General features: G+C 40.7%; 1 protein-coding gene across 8 annotated transcripts in view; it reads right to left on the bottom strand.

The window, feature by feature from the left end:
• The window catches only part of rerea (arginine-glutamic acid dipeptide (RE) repeats a), a 133,665-nt gene that overhangs the window by 19,252 nt on the left and 89,607 nt on the right, over window positions 1–24,806 (bottom strand). For 4 of the 8 annotated variants that reach the window (XM_036008509.1, XM_036008510.1, XM_036008511.1 and 1 more), the window contains 9 exons: window positions 24,628–24,733; window positions 23,049–23,145; window positions 21,238–21,342; window positions 15,573–15,689; window positions 13,203–13,251; window positions 12,498–12,622; window positions 10,893–10,992; window positions 10,069–10,167; window positions 281–361 (listed from right to left, as the gene is read on the bottom strand). In XM_036008509.1, the coding sequence (XP_035864402.1) occupies window positions 281–361; window positions 10,069–10,167; window positions 10,893–10,992; window positions 12,498–12,622; window positions 13,203–13,251; window positions 15,573–15,689; window positions 21,238–21,342; window positions 23,049–23,145; window positions 24,628–24,733 (879 nt within the window). Of the gene's footprint in view, window positions 1–280; window positions 362–10,068; window positions 10,168–10,892; window positions 10,993–12,497; window positions 12,623–13,202; window positions 13,252–15,572; window positions 15,690–16,118; window positions 16,345–21,237; window positions 21,343–23,048; window positions 23,146–24,627; window positions 24,734–24,806 lie in introns of those variants that run through there. The other 4 variants (XM_031286892.2, XM_031286894.2, XM_031286884.2 and 1 more) reach the window with 3 other exon arrangements.

Here is a 24,806-nt window from a genome sequence, read left to right as displayed (position 1 = left end):
TTAATGTTTAGCGTGTCAGTTGTAAGGTATCAGTTGCAATATGTAAAGCACATTTAGCCTTGTGTTTTATCAGGTATAACAATGTTTTTATTTTTCAGACAGCCTGAAGGGAGGTCTAACAATTCTGCATACAGTTGTTGGCTGACAGCACGTACTTCTTATCAATAAGGCCTCACGTTTTCCATTAGGTAGGAGCCACATTTTATATGTTTCAGTACTATGAAACAAATGGCACACACTGAAAAAGTTCAACGGTATAGAGAGAATTAGATCATCTTACCGTTTCTTTGTTGGGCAGCAGCTCTTTCCGGATCCTGAAGAAGTTTTTGCCGAACTGTCTCAACCCTTTAATGAAGCGCTTCTGCATTTTTTTTTCACAGAGAAAGAAAGGGAGAGAAAACCAGTTAGTATCCGTGAAGTCAGCTTAACTGCGACCACATAAAGTTACAGGCTAACACCATGAAAAAAAACATTGTTTTCATTTCGCTCGTCTGTGGTTGGGGAGGTTTGATGTGTATCTACAAATCTCTGTCGCCGTTTAAAGTCCGGAAAAAAAAACACAGCCATGTCAAAGCAAAATGAGAGAGGAAATGATAAGTAAAGCAGGGTAAGAAGCTCAGATTGTCTTTTCGTGTGGAGAGAAAACAGTTAAAAAATATATAATCTAGTATGAAAACATACTTGACAGTATGCATGTTGTTGCAACGTGTTGTTGATGAAAAGTTTAAAGTCAAAGCCTGAACTTGCATGCACTGTGCATGGTGGACAGTTTCTATTTTTTTTTGTACATTTTCACAATTTTTAAAAGCATATAAAATTTAAAAATCGACAAATGTACCCTTAAATGAGTGAATGGAGATGAACGACATGATGACAGATATTGCTACATCATAACATCAGATTTAATCTGCCATGTAAACTCAATGTGAACATACCACCCCACCTCAATGAGCACAGAAACAACATCAGAAAAACAAATAAATACCAAAAAGCTGAACAACCTAAATGTATTTCTTCTCCTTTAAGAGCCACAGACCGCGAGCCATTAAAAGCGGAGGCTGAAAACATTCATAACCAGCGAAGCAGACAACCAAACAGATTTACTTTCTTGTTCCAGAGGCGAGCCCTGTTCCTCAGTGATCTCAGCCAACCGTTTCCACCAAGTAACTCCAGCAAAAAGCAGGGAAAAGTCCTCAGGGAGCACGGCACAAATCTCTACGTCCAGCCACAGGTAAAGGAAAAATTTGGGGGCAAATCCACACTGTCTCTGACGGTACACTGCTTGTTTTTCCCCTTTTCTTTTACAAGCAAGAAATAGCTTGTCACTCTCTGCTCTTCCACTACAAAGGGGAAGGCTTTACATGTGATCTTTCTGCAAGAGAGCCTCTGGTTCGCAGCAGGCTGGAAAACCTGGAGTGGAGTCCTGTGCCTCATGTTAGTGTTCAGCACGGCGCTCATTTCAGCCTGTTCTCGTTCCTTTAGACACTGCACCAGCAGGCTTCATGTCTCACCCCCACAAAAGAAAAGCCAGGCCACTGTTTGTACTAAAACTACACCAAAGCTGCCTACTTTACTGAAATAGAAATTACAGCAGTCCTTTAAATGCATTCAGAGCTTTGGGGTGAGCACGCACACAGAGGCACAAACTCAACTAGCTGCCAGCCCGAGAGGGGACGCAGGCTGATACAATTTGTGTGGAGAAAGGTCTCGGACATGGTGGAACGAGACAAGTGAGAAAGAAAACCAGACATGGAGTCTTTCCTGAGTGTCAGGAGTTAATTTTCCATGCCATGTACAGTACGTTGTGTAACCACAGATTGTTTACATACCCAGATTTTGGTGGGGAACAAAGGCCAAATTTACAGAAGTAACACAGCCAGCTGCAAAACACAACTGTCTTTTATGAGGGAAAATTACAGGCAAGAAGGACAGACCTATCTCAACAACAGGAATGAATGGCTGTATTTATCTCCATTACGCAGTCAAATTCAATAGCCTCAAGTTTAACAGCGTAATTGTGAGGAACAAAATATTATTAAGTACAAGGTCTGAGTTACACCAGACAAAATAATCAAACATAAGTGGATCAAATGCTAGATGTAAAAGAGCTGACAGCTCATCGGTGACATGAGACAGCAGTTCATTTGCATTAATCAGACCGAAGGTGTAGCCAGTAGATGGAGCCGTCTCCAACACAAGTGTCGTCCCCACCCCACTCCCCAACATCTGAAACCCATCTCCAACCACTCAGGGTTAAGAGCAGATTACCATTTGGACTGTCAGTCAAACTTCATCAGAGCTACATATGACCAGTGGAATGCCACTGCAGAGATTCAGAGGATCAACATTACAGGGCTTGTTTGACAGGTGATAAAAAAGTAAATATTCAGTTGAAATTCAAGCTTCAAAAATATTTGTGGAAACAAAACTGCAAAATTTCAAGAAGATGCAAGAATATTTGAATAATCCTGAAGCAGAGGTAGTCCTGAGGATGAGGTAGGATACATTTCAATGATGTGTTTATTTTCTCTTTAGGTGAGAGTGCTATGTCTTTACCTGAGGCTGGGGACCTTCAGTGATACAAATCTGTTACATTTATTCATTTGGCAGATGTTTTTGCCCAAGGCAAAAGAGGTGCCTCTACACTGAGCTCCGTGTTCCACCTGACACAAGTGCCTCGAAAATGACTTTTGGATGGAGAGATATAGAGAGTAAGAAAGAGCATTAAAGGTGAGTAAGTACTCTCAGAAGAAGTAGGTATTTGATTTTTTAAGACAGAGGGGGATTCTGCTGACCAAATTGAGTTTGGTTTTACCACTGAGGGACCGCACAAGGAAAAAAGTTTGGATTGAGATTTCCTGCATCGTAGTACTACGGCAGGATTAATCAATAATTAGACCTGCCCGTGCAGCCTGTGTCTGTCCTAATTATGTCACCTTAATTATGCTCCCCAACTGTACTATTTACAGTCTGGCTGTCCGTCTCCATAGAGGAGCTGTGTGCATACTCCCTCTCTCCTCCCCCCTCCCTTCCGTTTTCTTTCTCTTGCTGGCTCCCTCCTCCCCTCTCTGCATGTCGGCTCCAGTTTAAGGCTCCATTTCAGCTGCCTGAGCTCACTGCTCTCCAGCCCAGCTAATAAATCATCCGCCAATCTGCTCCCTGAATCGCTCTGCCCCTGCTCCGATTGCTCCAGCCCTGCGTTGCTTGGCAACACAGCGGTGGAGGAGGGGCTGATGGGGCCAGAGCAAGCGAGCCACAGAGAGAGAGAGAGAGAGAGAGAGAGAGAGAAAGAAAGAGAGAGAGAGAGAGAGAGAGAGAGAGAGAGAGAGAGAGAGAGAGAGAGAGAGAGAGAGAGAGAGAGAGAGAGAGAGAGAGAGGAGAAGGAGGGGCGGCTGGGTGGAAGCGCTACCAAATGGCCATCCGCTGTGTAGAAACAACAGGCTTCTCTCTGCTAGTGTGTTCCAGAGAGCTGGCGCTTTTTACCCGCCCCAAGTTTCCCCTCGGAGACTAACAGAGCACTATTGTGAGGCTGGAGAGGAGACATATAAAAGGAGGAGGAGAATGTTTAAAAAAAAGATTCAATAGGCCATTGTCTGTGTGCGCACTTCCTGCTTGAGAGTTAATTGTTGGGAGTTGTAAAACTGGTAAAGATAATGCAGACATATGCACAAAGATGGTATCATTATGACCAACACAGACTCAACGCAGATGGCGCAGACTCACACATGGAACATAATTCCTGCTAAATGTCATTCCATGAAAACACTGACGCAAGATTGTCCAACAGCGAACAAAGCCACTTTCACTCAATATGGAGTCATTATACTTGACTTGTTGTTAAAAGCTGACCTTTCAAAGCCTGCATTGTATAAACCCGAAGGGCCGAGGGCAACCAGTCAGCGAGCCAAAAGCAAAGAGGAAAAAAACATGGCTGCCTGTTGTTATGAAATATCATCTAAGATTGGCCACGGTGTGCAGAGGAAATCACAACATGCTTGACGAAGAGAGGGGGAGACCGCATTGATAGACACTAGACTACCCACATCCTCTTTGCACTGACACTATACATACAATCTATGTTTAGAAAAATCTATGTAGATGTTCATAAAGATATACCCTTTGATTAGAAACCCTTCTTCAAAAAAACTAAAACCTAGAAAATACTTTTAGAAATGAAAAGTCCTGTTTTTACATTACCTAAAGAAACAGAGATATTCTGCCAACTCTTAGTAGGCAAAGTAACGTCTTCTGCTTCCTTTCGCTTGAACTGACACAAAAGGTGACGGGAAATTCCAGCACACACCCATCCTGCCTGCTATTTAGTTACTAAACAACCCTAAAAAGCATTGCTGGCACTGTACCATAAGGGTGATAAAATGCACGGTTGACACTAAATCTTTGGTGTAGGAGACAGAGCTCCCTCTGCAGACGAGAACCACCAAAGTACAGCTGCTCATCTAACTTTGAAATAATCCACAGCCTGCAGCAGGGCATGTTGCGTTTTATCCGCCTGTGGTGTTTTTGGTTGGGCAGAGTGTCTTCTGTCTGTAGGCTTGTGTTCAACCACTGGGGGGCCGCTACTCTCTCCTTTCCATCGTATTCCTCCCTACCCTCCCGCCTCAGAGCTGTCGGCTGCCTGCTCCAGTCATCCATCAGCTGAAGACGCAGCCGGAGATAAGCCGCGGCACAGTGCAGCTGGCTGAGGAATAGACCTGCCGCCCCACAGCAGCCATAGATCAGCCTCTGTCTCTGACACGACGACACACAGCACGACTGCTGCTGCTTCTGATTGTTTATATGGCACCTCCTGTTGGCCGATGCATTATTAGCACCACTTATTTACAATCAGGAATGACAGCAGCTTCATGTGAAGAGACAATTTCATTACATCAAGTGGGAGAGGGCAAGAATCCTTTGATGACCTTCACCAAGTCTGCAGGTACAGATGACGTAGTTCGAACTGTACTTTGGATTTTATTGAGACGCAATGTAGCCAAATAATAACTTTTAGAATAAAATCCTTAGATTTACAGAGGCAAATTATAGCTTAAGATCGCTATACAGCATACAAAAGCAATGCATCTGAGGCTAGGTGAGAATTTAAGGTCTAATATTTATGTGAGATACTAGATATGTATTTGTTGTAAAAGTTATATTTAAATGCATATCTTGTTTATTCTTTTTCACAGTTTATTAACTTACTGAACTTAATATACTGTATCTTTTACTATTTTCATAATTATAACTGGACATGGGAGGGCTTTGATGGGTTGGAGACTATGTATAATAAAAAATTAAAAAAAACTTTCTGACACTCATAATACTGTCAAAGAGAATCTGGGTAGTGGAAACAGAGGTGGGTGATTAGGTTTATAATGGCATCTGTATATAATAACACATTTTACAACTATAGAATAAATAACCGATTTTCATAAAGAGTAAAAGGTAGAAAATAAACCTGCAACAAAAGTGATGCCTGTGTTCTGTGTAGCTTCTTGTTTTTCCAATGCTGTCTTTCCAACTAATAAATAATCACGTCGTCAATATTAACAAAACTGGATTTACCACTTTAGGGATTCTCCAATCTTTGAGCCATAACTTTATTTCATAACGTCGAACGTGTGCAAGCATTTTAATTTGAAAAATGTGTCCGTAGTTACCCAGAAAGTGTCACAAGTGGCCAGCTGCAGCCCAAGAGACAACTAAAACAATCTGTAACAGGATTATTTCTGATCTAAAAAGCAGAAGTTGTTCCCACTGTTAAAAATCATATCCTGTCAGCTATTTGTGGTTTCATGCTGTTCAACAAGTGGTTATTAAGATACTCAGTGTTGTAACATTATTGCTAATTCAAAATAAGGCATCAGTGGAGAAACATTTAATTGCAACAAAAACAACAACCTGTATGCTTTTCACTTGAAGTGCTTTTTGTTCCCGTTTAAAACAAGTTTATTTTTGCCGTCAAGACTATCGCACAATCCAAAGAATAGGAAGAGAGTTCTTTGTGGGCGATGAGCATTGATTTGCCACTGATAAAACACACACGCACATAAATAAGTGGTGCAGTGGGATTGCCTCTCTCAGAGAGAAGACACACCAGCCCGAAAATCGGGCATCGGACCGTCTGGCGAGGTTAAAAATCAATTGCTGACATTAGGAGAAACTCATAAGAGGTAAAAACAGGAGGGTATACATCAAAAGGGCAACACATCGGTGGTAGAAAGGTTTAAGAACGGGATCGAGAGCGGCTGTGAGGAGGCGAGTAGCGGGGCGATCCTCTGCCGTCGGCCGTCCGAGGAGCTGTCGGCCTTCATTTTGGCCGACCCAACATGTTCAGTCGGAGACAGGACAGTCGGGACTCGTCCGGAGATGGGGAGCAGATGAGCCGCTCAAAATCTGACGAAAATCTTTTAAACTGACCTTTGTCAATCTGAAATGAAGACAGATTCAGAAACGGCATGGCCTATTTCTCGCTTAAAATGTTTTCAGAAACACGTTTCGGTGAACTATTTTAGTACAATATGAGATCGTATTCTGAACAAGCCGCCATGACAGTCTGGCTGTGAATTTCCGGAGAAAAAAGAACCACGTGACGCGTTCATCCAATCAGCTGCCGGTTTTCATTTTCTGGGAAATAATCAGACTGTTAATGGAAACAATACAGAGCAGTGCTGCCTGCTGGTATGGAGACGTATTACGTTTCGCGCACGCGCAGAGCGTACGCTCAAGTCGGCGTCGTCTCAGTGTATTTTGTGGCATTTTTTGGACCTCGGGACCCGACTGATCAGTCCAACTGGCTTTTCTGCCGACGGTCGGCCCGTCTGGTTGGTATTTCAGGGCCCTCAGACTTTAGAAAACGCAGAGGACTTTTCCACGTCTGACTATCTGCCATAAAAACAATTACATTTTCCTTTTCTTTGTGGTTAAATCACACAAAAGCTAGGAGGTTAGACTATGCAGTTAATATTTCTGGTGAATTATTTATTAATTTCTTTGATGTAATCTATAGTTATCACTTTCTGATGCATCAAGCGGTTTGAGTGGTGCTCACATCACGGTGATGAATTGTGAAAATTTCTGCAAGTTGTACCAATAATCTCACAGTGAAAGATTGTTTAGGGGTTGAATGCAATGAAACACATCTTACTGAAGTGAAATTATGTTCTGTGTCTGTGAGAAGACAATAAAAAACGAAACAAACACTCCCATTTGCCACGTTGTCACTTCCTCCACCGCAGTAATGATGCAGTTTACAAATGATCATGGCAGTGGTCTTATCTTTCTGTGGGAAGAGTTTGGGGAGAAATTATAAATATTTGTAAGGAGAGACCAGGTTCAGCATTATGTGCTATGTGGCAGCAGCTGCAGACAGAGAGAAGAGAGGTGGGTGGGTTTGGGGTGGGGGGGCAAGAGAAGTCAAAGGGGGAAGGGGCGGGTGACAAGTGACCCTGCAGACAGGCCGATTCTGTCATTTCAGCCCCCACTGTCACTTTTATTCACATCTCTAAAAGAATGCAGGGGTGGGGGGGAAAGAGCAGGCAGGAATAATGAATCTACTCCTAGAGGGGGATAAGAGGGAAGAGGAGGGGGAAGAAGGAAGGGGTGATAAATAAATTAAGAGCAGCAGGGCTGAGTGTCAAGGTTGGCGCTACATTTACACCTGTCCCTCAAGGCTGCAGGGCTGAAAAGGCACAACTGGTGATCAGATCACTTCGAGCCGTGTCCTTGGCTGGCCAGAGACAAGCTGCTCCTTCTCCAAGCTGTGGACACTGTGGGGTAGGTGGAGCACTAAAGGCTGCTGACCGCCTCCACCCGCAGACACAAAACACACCCGCCACTGAACATGGCTAACACAGTGTACTGGACTCCCGGACAGCTCCTCCACTTTAGTTACATAATGCAGTCTGAACATGATGAAACTCCTCTGTGGAAATGTGGATAGAGTTGCCTTGACCCAGCTTCCAGAATTAATTAAATGGGCCCAGGACTGGGCAATAATTCAATGTTATCGTCTTTGAGTAAAATAATATTGTAATAATATGATGATCACATGTAAACAAAAGTTTGCCTAAGTTTTAAGCAAGCCTCGTTTCTTAGTTTATAAAGGTTGTTTTTTTGGCCTTTATTTGACAGGACAGTTCAGTTAAGACAGGAAAGGGGGGAGAGAGATGGGGGATGACATGCAGCAAAGAGCCGAGAGACTCGAACCCGGGCCACTGCAATAAGGACTGAGCCTTAGTACATGGGGAGCACACTCAACCAGGTGAGCTACCAGGGCACCCCCACAGGTCATTGCATTTACCATGAATTTGATAATGTCTAAGTAATGTGTACATATACACGTTGTTGTGGTAGACAGCTAGACCAATAAATCGGTCAGGCCATTATATCAGTATTTGTGTATGTCGGCTGATAAGCAACAAGTAGTTGCAGTACAGAAATGCCAAACTAGGTTTGAGGTAATTTAGATTGTTACATAGTTTCATATATTTGTACACCAGAGGTCACTGACGTTTATTTTTATACTTTAAAATGTCCCGATGAGTATGAGGTCACGTAGTCACAATTCTATTAAAAAAAACAAATGTAAAAGATCTGCATCAAGGTTGATCCTTTATATTATGTGTTTGTTAAAATAAATTACTATCGGCCGATATATCCTTATCAGATTTTTTTAAACGTCCATATATCGGAATCGTCACTCAGATTCCGAGAATATATAAGGGTATATCATCACAGATAAAATTATGCTGTAAAGCAACATTTTTCTTGGTTAAAAAAAAGCCACAAGTGAATTACTGAAGTTGATCGCATTTTTGTCTGAATTGTTATTTACAGCTTCTTCTGTCGAGCCCCCACTGTGCTTCTTTGACAAGTGGTCTGTGGTAGACCTGCTGTGGTGGAGTGTGGCATTAAAGCCTCCCATCAACATGCCTGGCCCCCGCTCTGATCATCTTCGCACAGCAGTTAGGCTTGGTGCATGCATAAAAAAAGGCAAACTCATAACTAGTCCCCAAAAGGATGCCCGACTCAATCTGTTGCGATTCGCTATGGTCCTGCCGTGAGCGCTAGCTTTATTCAAATGTGCCCACCACGTTCAATTACAAGACAAATAGACCCATTCACTTCCACACTGGATCCGAGCTGTCGGGTTTAAAGCTCCACAAAAGACTGCCAAGCTTCAGCTTTACCAAACAATATCAAAGTGGAAAAAGGATGATCAACAGAGGAGGAGGAAAAACTAACACAGAAGCATTTTAGTGATGAAGCCTTGTGTTGTTCTAAGATCTTCAGTCAGAAGTGTTATCCTTAAAAGGGAGTGTGTACAAACATGCAGTGCAGCGCGTCATAAAGCATGAATGCCAATGCTGCAGCTCTCAGTCGTTTTGACGTGGTGTTATCCAGCACTTTCATTCCTCTTTTGGGGCTTTTTTCCTTTTATTTCAGAGTGACAGTGGATAGACAGGAAAGGTGGGAGAGAGATGGGGGATGACATGCAGCAAAGGGCCGCAGGTCGGATTCGAACCTGCACTGCTGCAAAGGCCACAGCCTACATGGGGTGCACGCACTTACTGGGTGAGCTAGAGGTCTCCCCCATTCCTCCCTTCTACCTGTTCATGATGTGTTATTTGATCAGGGAGAAGAGCTGCCATTTTCTGATTCCAGCCCTTCAACAGCTGTGGTGAAATTCACATCTAAATTCAAATGGAGGCTAACATTACCAGCCCTCAATTTTTCTCCCTTGCCAGACTTCCACACTCAAGATTTATTCTGCGGGTGATAAACAGGATGCAGCTGCTCTTGGGCCTTGGAGGAGCTGGAAACTGACAAGTGTTTTTACTGATGTCTTGTGAGACTGGGCCAAGAGCCCTGTTTTAACTCTCTCTCTCTCAACAGCTCCCTCTAAAGACACAAACCAAGCTCTGACAGACAGCAGGTACCCACACAAAAAACATATCCAATAAATTAATTTGTTGTGTATGCCAACTTGTGTCCTTTAAAGAAGTATTTGTCAAGTAAGATATCTTTTATAATGCATTTCCAAATTAAAAAGAAAGGTTCTCTTACCACTTCATCCTCAGACCAGCACTTCTCTATCAGTTTGGGTACAGGCTTCTTCACCAGACGCTGGAGAGCTTTTCCTGCATCGTAGCTGCTCTCGTGAAGCTGAGGACAATCACAACAAAATATCAGCTCATAATTCTGATATATAATTAAATTAACATTTACTAAGGTTCTCTGCAGTGACACAAGAGGGGCTTATTGAGCTGTACGGACATATTGTATTGAGCTGATTTGTATTACAAACAGATTTTACATCCAGGAGTGGCTGAACCTTTTACTCGAGATCTAGAGCATCAGAGAGAATACCGTGCAAAGATTCAACAACCAGCCTGGAAATAAACAACGCAGTGACAAAGGCAATCACGGTGCAGCTTTAAGCCCTGTGTCACATTCAAATGGGTGAAACAGGCAGCACTGGAGCTCTTCCTCTGAGAATAAACAAGCATTACTCATTGGAATTGCAAATAGAGAGAAAGGTCAAGAGACAATGACCTGCCGTCTATGTTAATTTTCTAGTTTATAGAGTCGGAATATAAATGCCCTGTTTATGATGATTCTAATCTCTTTCTTGTGCTTGATTCCTCAGTATTCATTGTCAATGTGACAGACAAATCTCTCATTACGCATTATGCATTGTAAGCCTATGAGGCTGGGTTTACTACAGGGGGTTATTCTACTGGCTTTTATCATTGCCCATCAGTGCAGAGCTGCATCATAGCTAAAATAACAGTGGAATCCCTGCAATTCAAACTTACCATTTTATGTTTTTTTTTCTATAACATGTTCACTTGTTTTCTAGTGTTAAGACATGTTGTGTGGCTACTTACAGTGTTAAGTGCATTTAATGTAGTGTCATCTCGAGAGGCTGCTAAACACCCGTCTTCTGTTGAGCCTCCGTCGCACATCCCTGCAAAGGCAGCCATGCTCCTGTGGACACAACACATGAACTCAACATTAAAACAGAGCTCTTTCTATATCCCTTAACTGACTTTAATGTCCATGTAGGTATTTAAAAAAAAAAAAAAAATGTCTCACGGACACAGTAGAGATGAAACAGATGTCTATAAGTAGGGGTCACCTTACAGATGTTCCCCTCATTTACTAAACTTTAAAAGCGCTGTCAAGTAATTACAAATGGCATCATTCATGTACACAGATAATTAATACGGTTACTGACAACAATGGATACTCACACAACTTCATTCAATTAAAATTAGATGGGTTTAAGAAAAGCAAGTCAAAATGTGTTATTTATAAAGAAAGTTTGGTAATGAATGGAGTAGAAATGCAACATTAGTCTGTTACGTGAGCAGTCCTTCGACAGAAAACTAATTGGCAACTATTTTGATAATTGATTGTTTGTCATTTTTAGAGTAAACATTACAAACATTTAATGCTTCCAGATTGTCAAATTTGAGAATTTGCTGCATTTCCAGGTCGTCTACATGATAGAATTGAATAATTTGGGTCTAATTTGATAATCTGGTCAGACAAAACCTTTAATGTCGTCACCTTGGGCTGCCAGATATTGTGATTTTCTCAGTCAGTTTTCTGATGTTTTATAGATCAAATGTTTAATCAATTAAATTGAAAAAAACAAAAAAGTGGCAGTTGAAATAATAATAAAATAATTGCTCTAGGTCTCTTCTCCATGCCCACACTGCAGTAAATTGTATTTCTCATAAACTTATGAGGCATGAAAGAGGCATATATTAATAACCATCTTTACTACACTGCGGTCAATGCAATGTTTTGTTGTCCTTAAAAAAAGCACATTTGATATTCCCTGAAAATTCTTTCAACATTTTTACTGTGCAGGGCTTTGACATTTAACGTGTGTCAAAGCCCTGCACAGTAAGTTATAATGCACAGTATATATATATATCACATACTCAAATGCAACACAATATGGGTTTATCTAAAGTTGGCACTATGAAAACAAATCTGATGGATAAATATAGATTTTGATAGAATTTCTACAACACTGTCACAGTGACAGATTGTGATTAATTACACTGTGGCCCCTGACTACAACATAACACAGAAACCTGTTAACACATATCACTTTCACTGCAAAAACATCTCCGGGAACATGATGAATGATTTTATTCCCATGATACAACACCTGATAAAGTGTAACATTAAGTAGCATTAATATACCGCTCTTGAGATGACACAAATTTACAGACATTGGTTTGACTGATTTTGGGTACAGAAACAGGTTAATGGTGGAGAGAGGAAGCCACTGGTGTCCTGTAGGTGCTTTTATTTCTACTGATGGTGAGTCTTTGATACCTTGATATTTATGCATCAAATACAGTGAAAGCAAAGGGCAGTATGGAGTTACATATTTAACCTCATTTGAGAGAGAACTAGTAGGATAGAGCTTGCAGCCCTGCCAGGTCTGAACTCCTGCCTTTCTTTGGGCTCACCTTGCGGCTCTGAGGTACATGAGAAGATCACAGTCATTGACCCCTGGCATCCAGACCAGCTCCTCATTCTCGGTCACGGCCTGGCCACCAGGAGAGGGGAAAGGCTGCAGCTCAGGGAGCTTGGCCTAATTAAGTCCAGGGAGAAGGAGAGGGACAGATGGTGTCACACTACAAATAGCAAGCATGCTTGAAAAAAAATATCAGCTTGCAACCTCCTGTCATCAACTTTTCACAGAGTGACGGGGTGGGGACAGCAGGGACAAGTTACAGCCACAATGATTCAATATCTTAACACAACACAGACCTGCAGTACTCAGATGACTTTTTTTTTTATAAAGATGGAGCACATCCTCCCTTAATCTGGTGTTAACATAAAGAACTTACTGATATATGTATATAAATGTGTGTGTATGTATACATATATATAGGCAAAACCCAACTAGCTTGTTATTATCAGCAGCTTTTGTTTGGGAGAAATTGTGGTAAAGCTGAATGGCAAGTTGTTATTATGCTCCTTCATCTTAAACGACATGTGATACCATGAATCAGACTAAATAGCATCTATAAGGTAAGAGGTAATAAAATCCACACATACAAGACAATTGTTTAACAATTGCTGTTTCCAATGTGGAAATTTTTTTTTACCAACACAAGAGAAATCTCTCAAGTCAACAGCTGGGTGATGTGAGCTGTACAATGACTTACTTGGTGACTGGGTCCCACTCGGATTTCCCCTTGTGTGCTGTTTAGTCGCCTGAGAAGAGACAAAGAGAGCAGATTGAAACAAAATATTTACTTGGCAACATTTCAAAGCTAGCTAAAAGAAACGTGTCGGCCTTGTGCCTGTTGAATCAGCTAAACAACTGCACAAACTAAAAAAGTCACAACTGGGTATCCTAACTGACTGAAGCTTCAAAAGAAAATGTAAATAAACTAACAATTCACGACCTGGACAAGATTAAATACAGTTCGAGGGGGACAAGGTCTTTACTCTCTATTGTGGAAGTCTTTACAGGCATGTGTGAAAAGTACATAGTGTTTTATTCTGAAAAGCACATAAAGATTTCAGGAGAATATTCCTGGTCAACTGCTCCTGCACAGCAAGCTGAGCAGAGCACATTTACAGGCCTGATATTGTGGATGCAGCAATAAAACAGACTCCCCTAAAAGGAGGAGGAGGGGGGTGGGGGTGGAAGTGGGGGGGAGCTGGCTGGCTTTGGATATGCAGGACGACCGCCTCTAAAATGGCTGCTGGTACAAATGTTGGTAGCCATAGCAACTGCAATTTAATAATAGTCTTCCGAATCTCCAGCTGCAGTGGATTAAAGAAAATGACAAGATGTTCCTTTTGAAAAGCCTTTCCCTCTGTTGCCTAGGTAACAGCGCCAATTTTCATACACCCAAGCACAGGGCAGCCCAGAATCTGTCAGCGTGATTTGCACCCAGAGAAGCTTGCACTCCATCACGGAGACCTGGCGGAAACCGGGGAGGCCACAGTCCTCCGGTCTCTTTACAGTCCTCCAACCACAAAACACTATGACGGCTACATATTTGACCCAACTCCCCTTTCCCCTTCTTAAACAGACCTCCACCTCCTCTCAGCCAGGAGAGAGCGATTAGAGGAGTAATCCATACTGTTATGAACTATGGCTGACAGAAGCACTGGCACAGACGATATTAGCACAGGCCAAAAGGACTGACAGTACAGTCTGCTGCTCCAGAACACAAATATTCTCAGCAGATAAGACAAACTCAATGTAGTTCCTTGCATCATCAACACTTCAGATTAGATTTTAAAGGTTTCCTTACACTTAAATGCTACTTTAAGCAGTGTTTCTTGTGCCATTATTTTACTGAAAGTTTTGAAATAGTTATTTCTAGTAAGTAGCGTAAAACTAGTTAATAACTAACTATTTATTTGGATTTGTTAGAGATGAATGAAGCTTGGGACAAAAAAATACATTATCCTGCTTTTTTTTTTTTTTTTTTTTTTTACAAACAAACAGAATGTGCATAGCAAATACTTACTACAAATATACTTTATATCTACAATGCTGAATGTTTATAAAAAATACATATCTGCATGTAGTCTACTAAGTGAATGTGAATGTGGTCCGTGTTCCTGCTGAGAAGAAGTTCTACAAACGTGTTCCTGACAATGTGCAGTCGGCCAGGTCCGTTTGGCAGGAGGCTGTAAGGATGACAAATGAGGACCTGTGCACCAGAATAAGAACTGCATCTGAAGACAGCCCTGTTTTACTCAGGCAAATCCTGAGAGCAGACGGTTGACATTCAGATGGAATGCTGCACAGGTCCTGAGAGAGGAGGCAGAATACAGATGTATCGAAGCAGGAAGCTCTCAGGAGTTTCCATAAAGACTGCAGGTATACTTAAACAGAAACAGAACAAGCAAAATACTGACAAGCATGTGATGAAAATTAGGGCTATGTTAGTAATACTAATATGTCCAGCAAAGTACCCATGTTCATAGTTTTTTCATGCAGACAAATCTGGAAAAAGAAATGTCTCAGAAGCTCAGTTTTTTAATTTTCTGATTCTTAATGTAGATAAGAAAGAAAAACAACAAGCATTATCTAAAGGTTATTAGTTATAATACTGACTTCTTGTAATAATGTTTCTTTCTTTTTTTTCTAATGAGCTGCCCAAAGCATATTGAATAGCACAATGAACAATGTAAAACATGCCCAGTTGTTATACAAAAAAGTTCAGATGTAACTCAGCATTAGCACAAAGTCTTGCCAAATAATTACAAGCTTAGACATCAAGAAAGAAACCAAGGCACTCGTCTTTTACGAAACATATATATAAAATGCCTTCAATGCATCTGGCACATTCTAAATAGAATAGGATAAAAAAAATGTATTATTCAATTACAGGCTTACTTATTAAACCCAAACAACAACAACGTGACAGTCTGGTCAACTTTTATGTGTGTGCAATCAAGGATAGCCACGCCCCCTCTATCAATTTGAGCCAATCACGGTGAGAGTCTGTGGCACACTGACATAATTGCAGCACAGCAAAAACAGACCCAACTTGATGGTATTTAACTACCATGACGAGCAGCGTGTACACATCACAGCTGGTCGCAGGGGTGAGCAGCTCGGCCGGAGCTTTGTGTGCAGAGGAGCATTGCTCCATACGCCATGTCGTCTCGATTGTAAACAGGAGCTGCAAAATGGAGCCAGGGTAAAGTTAGCCTCTCCGGGTCTTATAACGGTCATATAAGCATACTGGGCCCACATTTATCAGCTTAATACTCGCGGATGCATCGCAAACAATATGCATTTATCTGGACTTTGATGGTAACACATTAATAAAGGTGTGATACAACGGCATTTCCATTATTGTAGCGCAAACGCGTAACGGTATGTGCTCTGGAGTGACAGCCTGCATGTTCAACAACAGCATTCAATTCTCCTTCTACCGACACAATGTGCACACTCGCTACCGTGCTCCACGACAGAAACACAGCCGGTTAACACAACGACAGTGATGCGGACAGCTCGCAAACATCACACAGTTGGGATGCGACTCAGACAACACTCGCAGCAACTAATAACGGCACGAGAAAGCACGAGAATATAATCGCACACCTACCTCCGGGGACTGAACAAATCGTCCATTTCTGACATCAAGCCCTAAGGTTGGGTGGTGACACTGTGTGTATAATGCTCGTTGGAATTAACTCCCCTCTCTCCCACCTATTTCTAGGTGCTCAAAATGGAGAACCACGCATTCACTCCGGAGAGGTGTTCACTGAGCTTGTGCTGTGACCTCAGCCTGCACGTACAGCGTCGCAAGCTCGGCTCACTTCTCTATAGACACTACTGAGCATGTGCTGCGACCTCACACAAGCACACACACGTACAGACACACACACAGGCAGACAGACACGCATGCAGGATACGGAATTCATCTCTCCACGTATGTCTGAGCCATAATAAACAAGAGTGAAATTGCAAGGCTGCAGACAGCCCGCTCAGAATACCAAACGAGAGGAGCAGAGGAGGGAGGGAGCGGAAAAGAACAGCGCCCTGAAGAAGGGGGTTCCCAACTGGCAACCCTTGTTGCCAATAACAAGGACAGCCATCATGGCAACACGTGAGACACCCCAAATACCACCAGTGAATAACAACACCAATTTTGCTTAAGCACTTAAATGAATTCAACAGCTCATCATGTACCATAAGCCAACAAGTCCTTTAGACACACATTTTTTCCTAGTGGGAACATCTGGATCAAAGTGGAGGGACAAATATAAATAATGCCTTGATATTTACCATTCTCTTCTAGCACAACAAACTACAATGCACTAAAATGTTATCTATTGTACTTTTGCATATAAACAAAATATGTGCTGGTGTGTAATCCCTATCAGTTGGTCTTCAGAGTTCATGACACCTATCACAAAGGCTATTTAATCATTTCCCAATGTGACCAGCTGAGCAGGTATAACCAACAACTTATTAAAGTATTTTAAATCAAAAGTCAATTTTTAAGCATAACTACACCGAGAATGTCACAATTGTGATGTTGGTGTTGATAATACACAGATAACACACAGTTAATACACAGAATAGCATACAGTATCAACCTAAATTTTGTAATATTCTAGGATAAAATCATATTGAATGGCACTGATAACCAAATCATTAGTATTATTATTACCTCTACCAGGGAGGTTATGTTTTCTGTTGGGTTTGTGTGTCCGCAGCAGGATTACGAAATAACAACTGGCCTGATTTTCATGAAACTTGGTAGAGAAGTTTAGCATGGGCCAAGGAAGAACCCATTAAACTTTGGAGCAGATCATGGGGCGGATTCACCAATTATTTTTCACTTACGTTAACATTGAGAGATAGGGTGTTTGTGCTGCATTCATGTGGTGTCGGAATAATCATGAAAATTTGTTCCCGACTGACAAAATTCACACTGCATTAACATTGTGGAATATGGTATGCCTTGGCGGAGGTCTGCGCTCTCAACAACAATTGTTATCATTTTACTATTATCGATAATAATAATATACAAAAATTACCAATAATAAACAATGCCACTAGACATAATGAAACAAATGTAGTATATTGTTCTTAGTGTGAGAGGTTCGGTTATTAGCGTGAAAGGTTTTTCACAGCTAGGGTTGGGTACCGAACCCTGTACTTTTACCGGTACTGACCGAATCACGTCGGTATTACCGAGTATTGGTTCACGTAAAATCAAACGGTGCCAAATTTCGGTACCTGAAGCGCAATGTTATCTGTCCTCTCTGCATGTTGACAGAGAGCGGAGCTTCGACACACACACACACACACACACACACACACACACACACACACACGCGCGCGCGCGCAGAGATGCGGACGGAGCAAACTACGTCGGCTTTGCAGTTTTGTTGAAGTCACAGTGAGTCACGGCAATGCTGATAAAGTGGTTTCAAGTGTGGTTACAGTTTTTCAAAACTTCACGTAGACACCATTCACTGTGATATGATATTAATGGCGAGCCGAAAGCAGTCGCTGTGCTGTTGACGTTACACTTCCTGTGAGACAAGCAGGCACAACAGTGGTTTATATGCCCTGGCGACTGACTGACAGGCTGAGGTTGTAAGGCAAGGCAACTTTATTTCTACAGCACCTTTCAGCAACAAGGCAATTCAAAGTGCTTTACATGAAACATTAAAGAGCAATTAAAAACGGTCATGATGAAAATAAAACAGGCTAAAAAAGAATAATATACAAATACAAGAATAAAAGTTGAATAATTATTCAATTTAATAGGTTGTAGGGACGGGTTTGCGAGGAGAGAAGGAAGGGTTTTATTTTTATTTAAATTCTGTCAGTGTAAAATATTCTAAATAAATAACATAATATTCTTAATAGGATAAATAGGTTTGGAGTTATTTTTACAACTGAAATATTTTTTTTTTGTAATTGGGTCAAAGACGAATAAGGATTTAAAATTTGAAAATAAATGAGTGTCAAAAAATGCCAGCTCAAGCACTTTCTATTTTTATTAGTGTTCTATATACATCTCAACAACAGTAATTTAATTTAGAAATGCAATTTAATTTTTTTTGATGACTCGTGATTTATTCCATGAAAAATGTCCTTCCTGGGTAACGGGAATGGATTTTAAAAATATTTAAATGTCTACCTTTTTAGCATATAAATGTTTAGGCATATCCACAGTTACAGCTAACCAAACACGCACTGCTCAAAAAAACTAAATTTTTAACACAATTAATATGATATATTTGGGTATTTATAATTAAATGGGCTCATTGTTTGAATTTGGTCACACAATATTCCATGCCAAAAACAGAAAAATGATGAAAGAAGTCTTAAAATGCTTTACATTAAAGGTTATCAGGTTTTTATTGTATACTCAACTGAGGAAAACATGATTGTGTAATATACCATGAAAATCTGAGTTAAATTACTTGACTGTGTCATTGTTACTCGGGATGACATCCCGTTAGCCAGGAATGACATAATGCAAAAATGCCATAAAAGATTAAAGAAATACATATTATTTTATTAATATAATCTAACATTATCAACACAATGCTTGAAAAGTGACAAACACTAATAAAAAAAATATTTTCATTAACATGTCCAATCTGGATAACAGAGGACATGTCCTGGGTAACAGAAGATCTTCGTTATCCAGGAAGGACAAACTGTTATCCAGGAAGGACAAAAACATGATTTTCCCACCAAAACTCTGTCAAACATGGCATACTCAGCTAAAATATATCTTAGCCTTTAAAACATTAATGCCATATTTCACATGAAATAGGCATTTTGTAAATATCAAAACATCAAATATGTTTTATTAGCATTATCCAGAAAGACACATGATTTTTGGACATAGCGCACCGAAAAAGCTAAATAAAAACTTTTTTAAGAGAGAATTACTAAACTCTCCAGATGTTTTGGGGTCCTCCAAAATCTTCTTTATGATGTAATATCATATTTCATGACTATGCAATTGCATTATGGGTAATTTATGGATGGAAGGACATTAGGGAAATCCAAAAGTAAGGACAAAAGTATTTCTTGAGTAACATTTTAAATAAGGGTAGGATTGTTACTATACTTGTAGGTATCACTGCAAACATCGACACAATTATGCCAACGTAGATAATTAATGCTCTTATTATTATTTTTGTCACATTTTTATACTTAGATTTTAAGCCCAGACGTTACCCAGGATGGACAGTTTGGTACTTCTGAGCTCAATAGCTCTTTGAATTTTATTTTTTTTGCAATAAATACCTATAAAAGTGAGTAAAGGGGAGAGTTGAGTAATATAATGTATTTTTTTTTTTTAAATGTATCTTTTGCATTATGAATATGCTTTGGACACCATAATTGACATGCCACGTCTTTGACCCAATTACAGAGGGAAAGTACCGAAAAAAGTACCATTGGGTACCGGGAACCAAATTTCAGGTACCGGTACTGATATTGGTTCAGATGCGAAAGGTATCCAACCCTATTCACAGCAGACATTTTGACTTGTCATAGCAGGGAAAAGCACAGGTGTTACTAATGGCATTAACGATGGCTCCGTTCCCAGTGAGCCGCGACAGTGAGCCAGCAGCCACAATACCAGGATCCTGAAACTAAAGCAGCTAAATGGAATTTATCATTCATTGTATTATTCACACCTACTGTGACATGTCAAAATGTCTTCTGTGAAAAAGGCATTTCATCCTAATCAGACAAGTGATTAAAAATACCATCAATGAGCTTCTTGTAGATTTTTCCATTGTAATCTTAATGTTAACTTAAAAGATCAGTAATTAAAACTTAAAAGTGTAATCTGACAAATATCAACAAACGCCCTAACACTTATAAAGCCATGGGGGTTTCCTCAGCTCATTCCCCATGAATTCACCACATTAGGACCATTCTTTGTGCACTGAAGCAAAAAAATAGTGTAATTAAATTGAGAAAAATTACACTTGCACTTAAAAAGTGCATGTATTGTAATAGTATTTATGCTACTGCTGAGTGATACTGAAAAAAATCAATATCCCAATATATTTGACTAAATACTTAGTATATATAACTTGATTTTAAATCTGCCTATTTGTGCCATCAAACACTATTTAATCCAACTAGGGATGTATTATATGGTAACGTTTGTGATATTGCTTAATTAAAAACTCCCCCATATTGTCTCATACAACTGTATATCAGTACACTGCTCAGTTGTAACTAATGCCTATGTTTTTTTGTTTTTTTTTATTAAATTGAACCTACCCATAAACTTTGAATTATAGCTGAAACAATTATGCGATTAGTCAAATGGATACAAGATTATTATCGTCTTCGATTATTCTATGTTGATTATCAATTTAATTGTTTGAGTTATTATTCAAGTAATAATGTAATAATGCTAAACATTACCTAGTTATAGCCTTCCAATTGTGAGCTGCTTTTCTTTGTCTCATGTGATAGTAAACTGAATATTTTGGGGTTTGGGAATTTTGAAGACATAATCTGGGTTTAAGAATGTGTGATGGTGATTTTTCACTATTTTTAGACATTTTATAGACGAAAAATGAGTGATTAATGAAGAAAATAATAGTTGGTTGCAGCCCCATTTTAATAAGAATTGTATGAGAGGTGACCCAACATGTGTAGCCTGTAGGAGGATTACGAATAGGACTGTATCAGTGGAATTGACTGGACTGAAAGCTCCTCACCTGGTCTCTGGGTTATATCCGAGGATATAGAAAAAGGAGTCGATGCGGGCTTTGAACTCCCTGGCAGCAAAAATGTCGGAGAAATGGGAAATGTTGCATTTCCCCCTGTGAGAGAGAAGACAGGCTTTATTAGACAAACAACTATATGCCAAAGTGATACCCTGGCCTAGCAGGAGCAGATGTAGCCCTAATTAGAAGCTCTTGGGGTGTTCATCTATCCGAGGTGACAAATACAGCAGCAGGTAAAGTGCCTGTCAGTGCCTGCTGACTTTGCGGTGAGACATCAGGTTCTATAAAACACCAGCTGAACATGTCAGTCCTGCCTCGTCTGCTGCAGCTGAGGCGAGAGAGCCAGACGCTGCAGAGATCTGCACAGGAATTCAACCTGTGCGTCTCCCTCCCGACACGATTACCCCCCCCCCCCCCCCCCAAATGAGCTGAGAGGACCTAGGCTCCGACCACATCTTGATTCCATTTCCTGTTTCAAGCACCCTGCTGTCTGGCTCTCTCTAAATAACTGATATTATGGTCATATGGCGCTGGGCTGCCTTGCAGAGAAACAGTATCTTCCTCCCTCTGAAAAGATTAAAGGGTGCTAAGGAGGGCTGTCTTGGGAGAGTTGCGGCGTTACAGCATCCCACTGGAATTCCATCCCGTGTATCTAAAGCCTGGAACATAAGTGAAATCAAAGGGTGCTCTGTGAAAGAGAAGTTGCAGCTAATTTGCCCTGAAATCAGTGGTTTCAGGGAGACATTGCTTTGACTGCCCGCCACTGCGCTGCTCACATATGGTTTTGGTTAAAAGGGGAAGTGCAAGAGGTGGTCAGACAGAAATGAATAAAAAGGCAAAGGCAGGAACACAGAATGAACACAGAATATCTGATTTCAGACCAAGAAAATGATTAAGCCTGTATTCCTTTCTGCTTACATCAAGCACATACAGAGTGGAGTGCCATAAGTTTTGTTCTAGAGGCTCATGTTCTGACAGGTGTATGGGGGAGTTCATTCACAGCCATTTCAATCAACGTTTTAATGTAAGACAGCCTGAGGCGTGTGTCTCATTTATGGCTTTGCATCTTTACACATCTGGACTATTTTTACAGCACCTGCTCACAGCAGTAAAGCATGGTATATCTCTTAAATTAACAGAACAATTGCTGTGATTTCTTTTAAAGTTGGTTCATGGACAGCTGAAGAATCAGAAACAGCAGTAATGTAGAACTATTACCATGTTGCCATTGTTCAGAAAAATACAGATACATTGTAGTAAGAGTCATTCTTCTGTCTCCTGAATCTGGATCACAGCAGGCGAGTATTTTACAATAGTAGTAGTAGTAGTAGTAGTGTATCCATAAAACACAGATGGTGTTTGTCATTAGTCTGTTGGAGTATATAAGAACAGTATTTGCTTACAGGATTAATTTTTGGTATATAGCAGAAATGTATGAAATAGAATTATAAACATATAGATTACTTTACAAACCTAAATCACGGCACAAAAAGTGCCTGAGTTTTCCATATGGTAACAAAACTAAAACTTCAGTTAAATAAGGAATGTTCATGGCCACAGCACTAGGATTGTTAACTTTTAACTCAGCATGCAAATACAACAAAACACCACAAATAAAAGCTGTGTGGTGTAATGGCGATACTGTGTTATAGATACAGGCATTGCAATCACAGCAGCCGCAATGTTACTGGATATTTAGGGGGTGGACAATGAGTGCTTCTATTTTCTACTGCTGCTAAGTTTCTAAAAACCCCATCTTTGTGTGTGTGCACGTAGATATGTGTGTGTTGACATTTGTTTACCTGAGAGCAGCAGCATGATAAGTGTCCACATAGTCAGAGATAAAGAGTTCTCGACTCCTGACCACTGGGTCTGTAATGACCAGCTCCCGGCCAGAGTCTGGGGGAAGAGAAACACAGTTGTACTAAATACATATTAACATGATATATTATGCTAAATACAACCCAACTCATTCATCTATGACAAAGAGGGAACAGAGAAAAAGTAGCTTAGGCATTAATGAAAATCAAGAGCACGGTTCTGGGTAAGTAACAAGTGCCTCTGCAGAGGTCAATATTATGCCACATAATCCAATAAAGCCAATAATGTGCAGCCCCCTGAGGAGAGTATATAATGTTTCGTTCTCAAGTGAAATGACCCTTGCGGGGGTTAAGACGCATCAGCAGCACCAAGAAGGGCTGGCACTCGCCGTTAACTAATGACCTGCGCTGTGGCCACTGCGCTCTGGCCTTGTGACATAAATTCTAATAATCCTAAATCCCTGCTGCAAGGACAGACAGCACATAGAGGAGCACTGCACTGAAGCCGTTTCTGGAGGGAACAGCATACAGTGTATTTGGCTGATAACCTCAATGACGAACCCTAACTAAAGTCTTCCCTCTGACACAAGTGATACTTGGATTGTTGTAGAAAGGGAAACAGCACTGTTTAATTAGATCTAAGATATGCATTTGTTCTCTGTTACAAAGCTATTTACACACAGTATATTATCAAAGCTGAGTTGGCTGTAATCTGAGGCAAACTGAAAAGAGCCCACTGCTGCATTCTTAAGAGCAATACAGCTCAGAATATATACATTTAAAACTGCCAGTATTCACATCAAACACTTTAAAGTCAACCCTTTTGGGAAAATATTGTATATGTGTACAGTGATGGATATAAGTAACCTATCAATTAATTACTTGTTGAGGGCAAGCTCACTCAGATTAGAGATTTACATACAACTATACAACGTACAACTCTGTGATGGCTGGAAGTAATTATTAAAAATCCAAAAGATAATATAATTTAATATGAATTTTGTAAAATCCCAACACTGATTATTCCAACTATTTCTCCCAGTGACATTTCCTTCGCGTTACAGGATTTGATATTTAGCTGCTAAAAAACAGTGACAGTACTTATGTTCCTGTAGATGTGTATGTGTGTGATGTGTGATGAGTCCACTGACACTGATGCTGTTAAGACTGTGTGCTCAAAGGCCACATGACACTGCGGGTTATTAACACTTCACAGGGCTGCTGTCTGGCTTGAAGGAGTGTTACCCAGGGAACAGCGCAGAGCCACGGGATTGGCTCGGCTGCCTGGGATACTGTCTTCTGGTTTCTGTTTGAAATGCAATTCACAGCTAACAGTCTGGTGTGCTGAGGCAGGTGTGTGTGTGTTTGTGAAGGAGAGAAATTGAGTGTTGTGGTACAGAGCAAGAAAGTGCATTTACTTTCTGTGTGTGTGTGTGTGTGTTTGTGTGTGTGTGTGTGTGTGTGTGTGTGTGTGTGTGTGTGTGTGTGTGTGTGTGTGTGTGTGTGTGTATACACTGTATGCATGTGCAGATGTGTTTCAACGAACAAAAGGCAGTCTCACCGTTCTCATTGTTGCGATCCTGCACCAGGTGCTGGTAGACAGAGTCAGGCACCTCTGACTGGCGGTAGTACCATTTCACATTCATCAGCAGATGGTCCCGTTTACTCTGGAACACAGAGAGACACAGATCGAGTGAGCAGGAGACAAAAAAATGATCCCACACTAAGATAAACAGACAT

This window comes from Sander lucioperca, chromosome 12 (assembly GCF_008315115.2).
Source record: "Sander lucioperca isolate FBNREF2018 chromosome 12, SLUC_FBN_1.2, whole genome shotgun sequence".
NCBI classification, from domain to species: domain Eukaryota; kingdom Metazoa; phylum Chordata; class Actinopteri; order Perciformes; family Percidae; genus Sander; species Sander lucioperca.
This window is presented reverse-complemented; position numbering and strand designations above follow the sequence as displayed.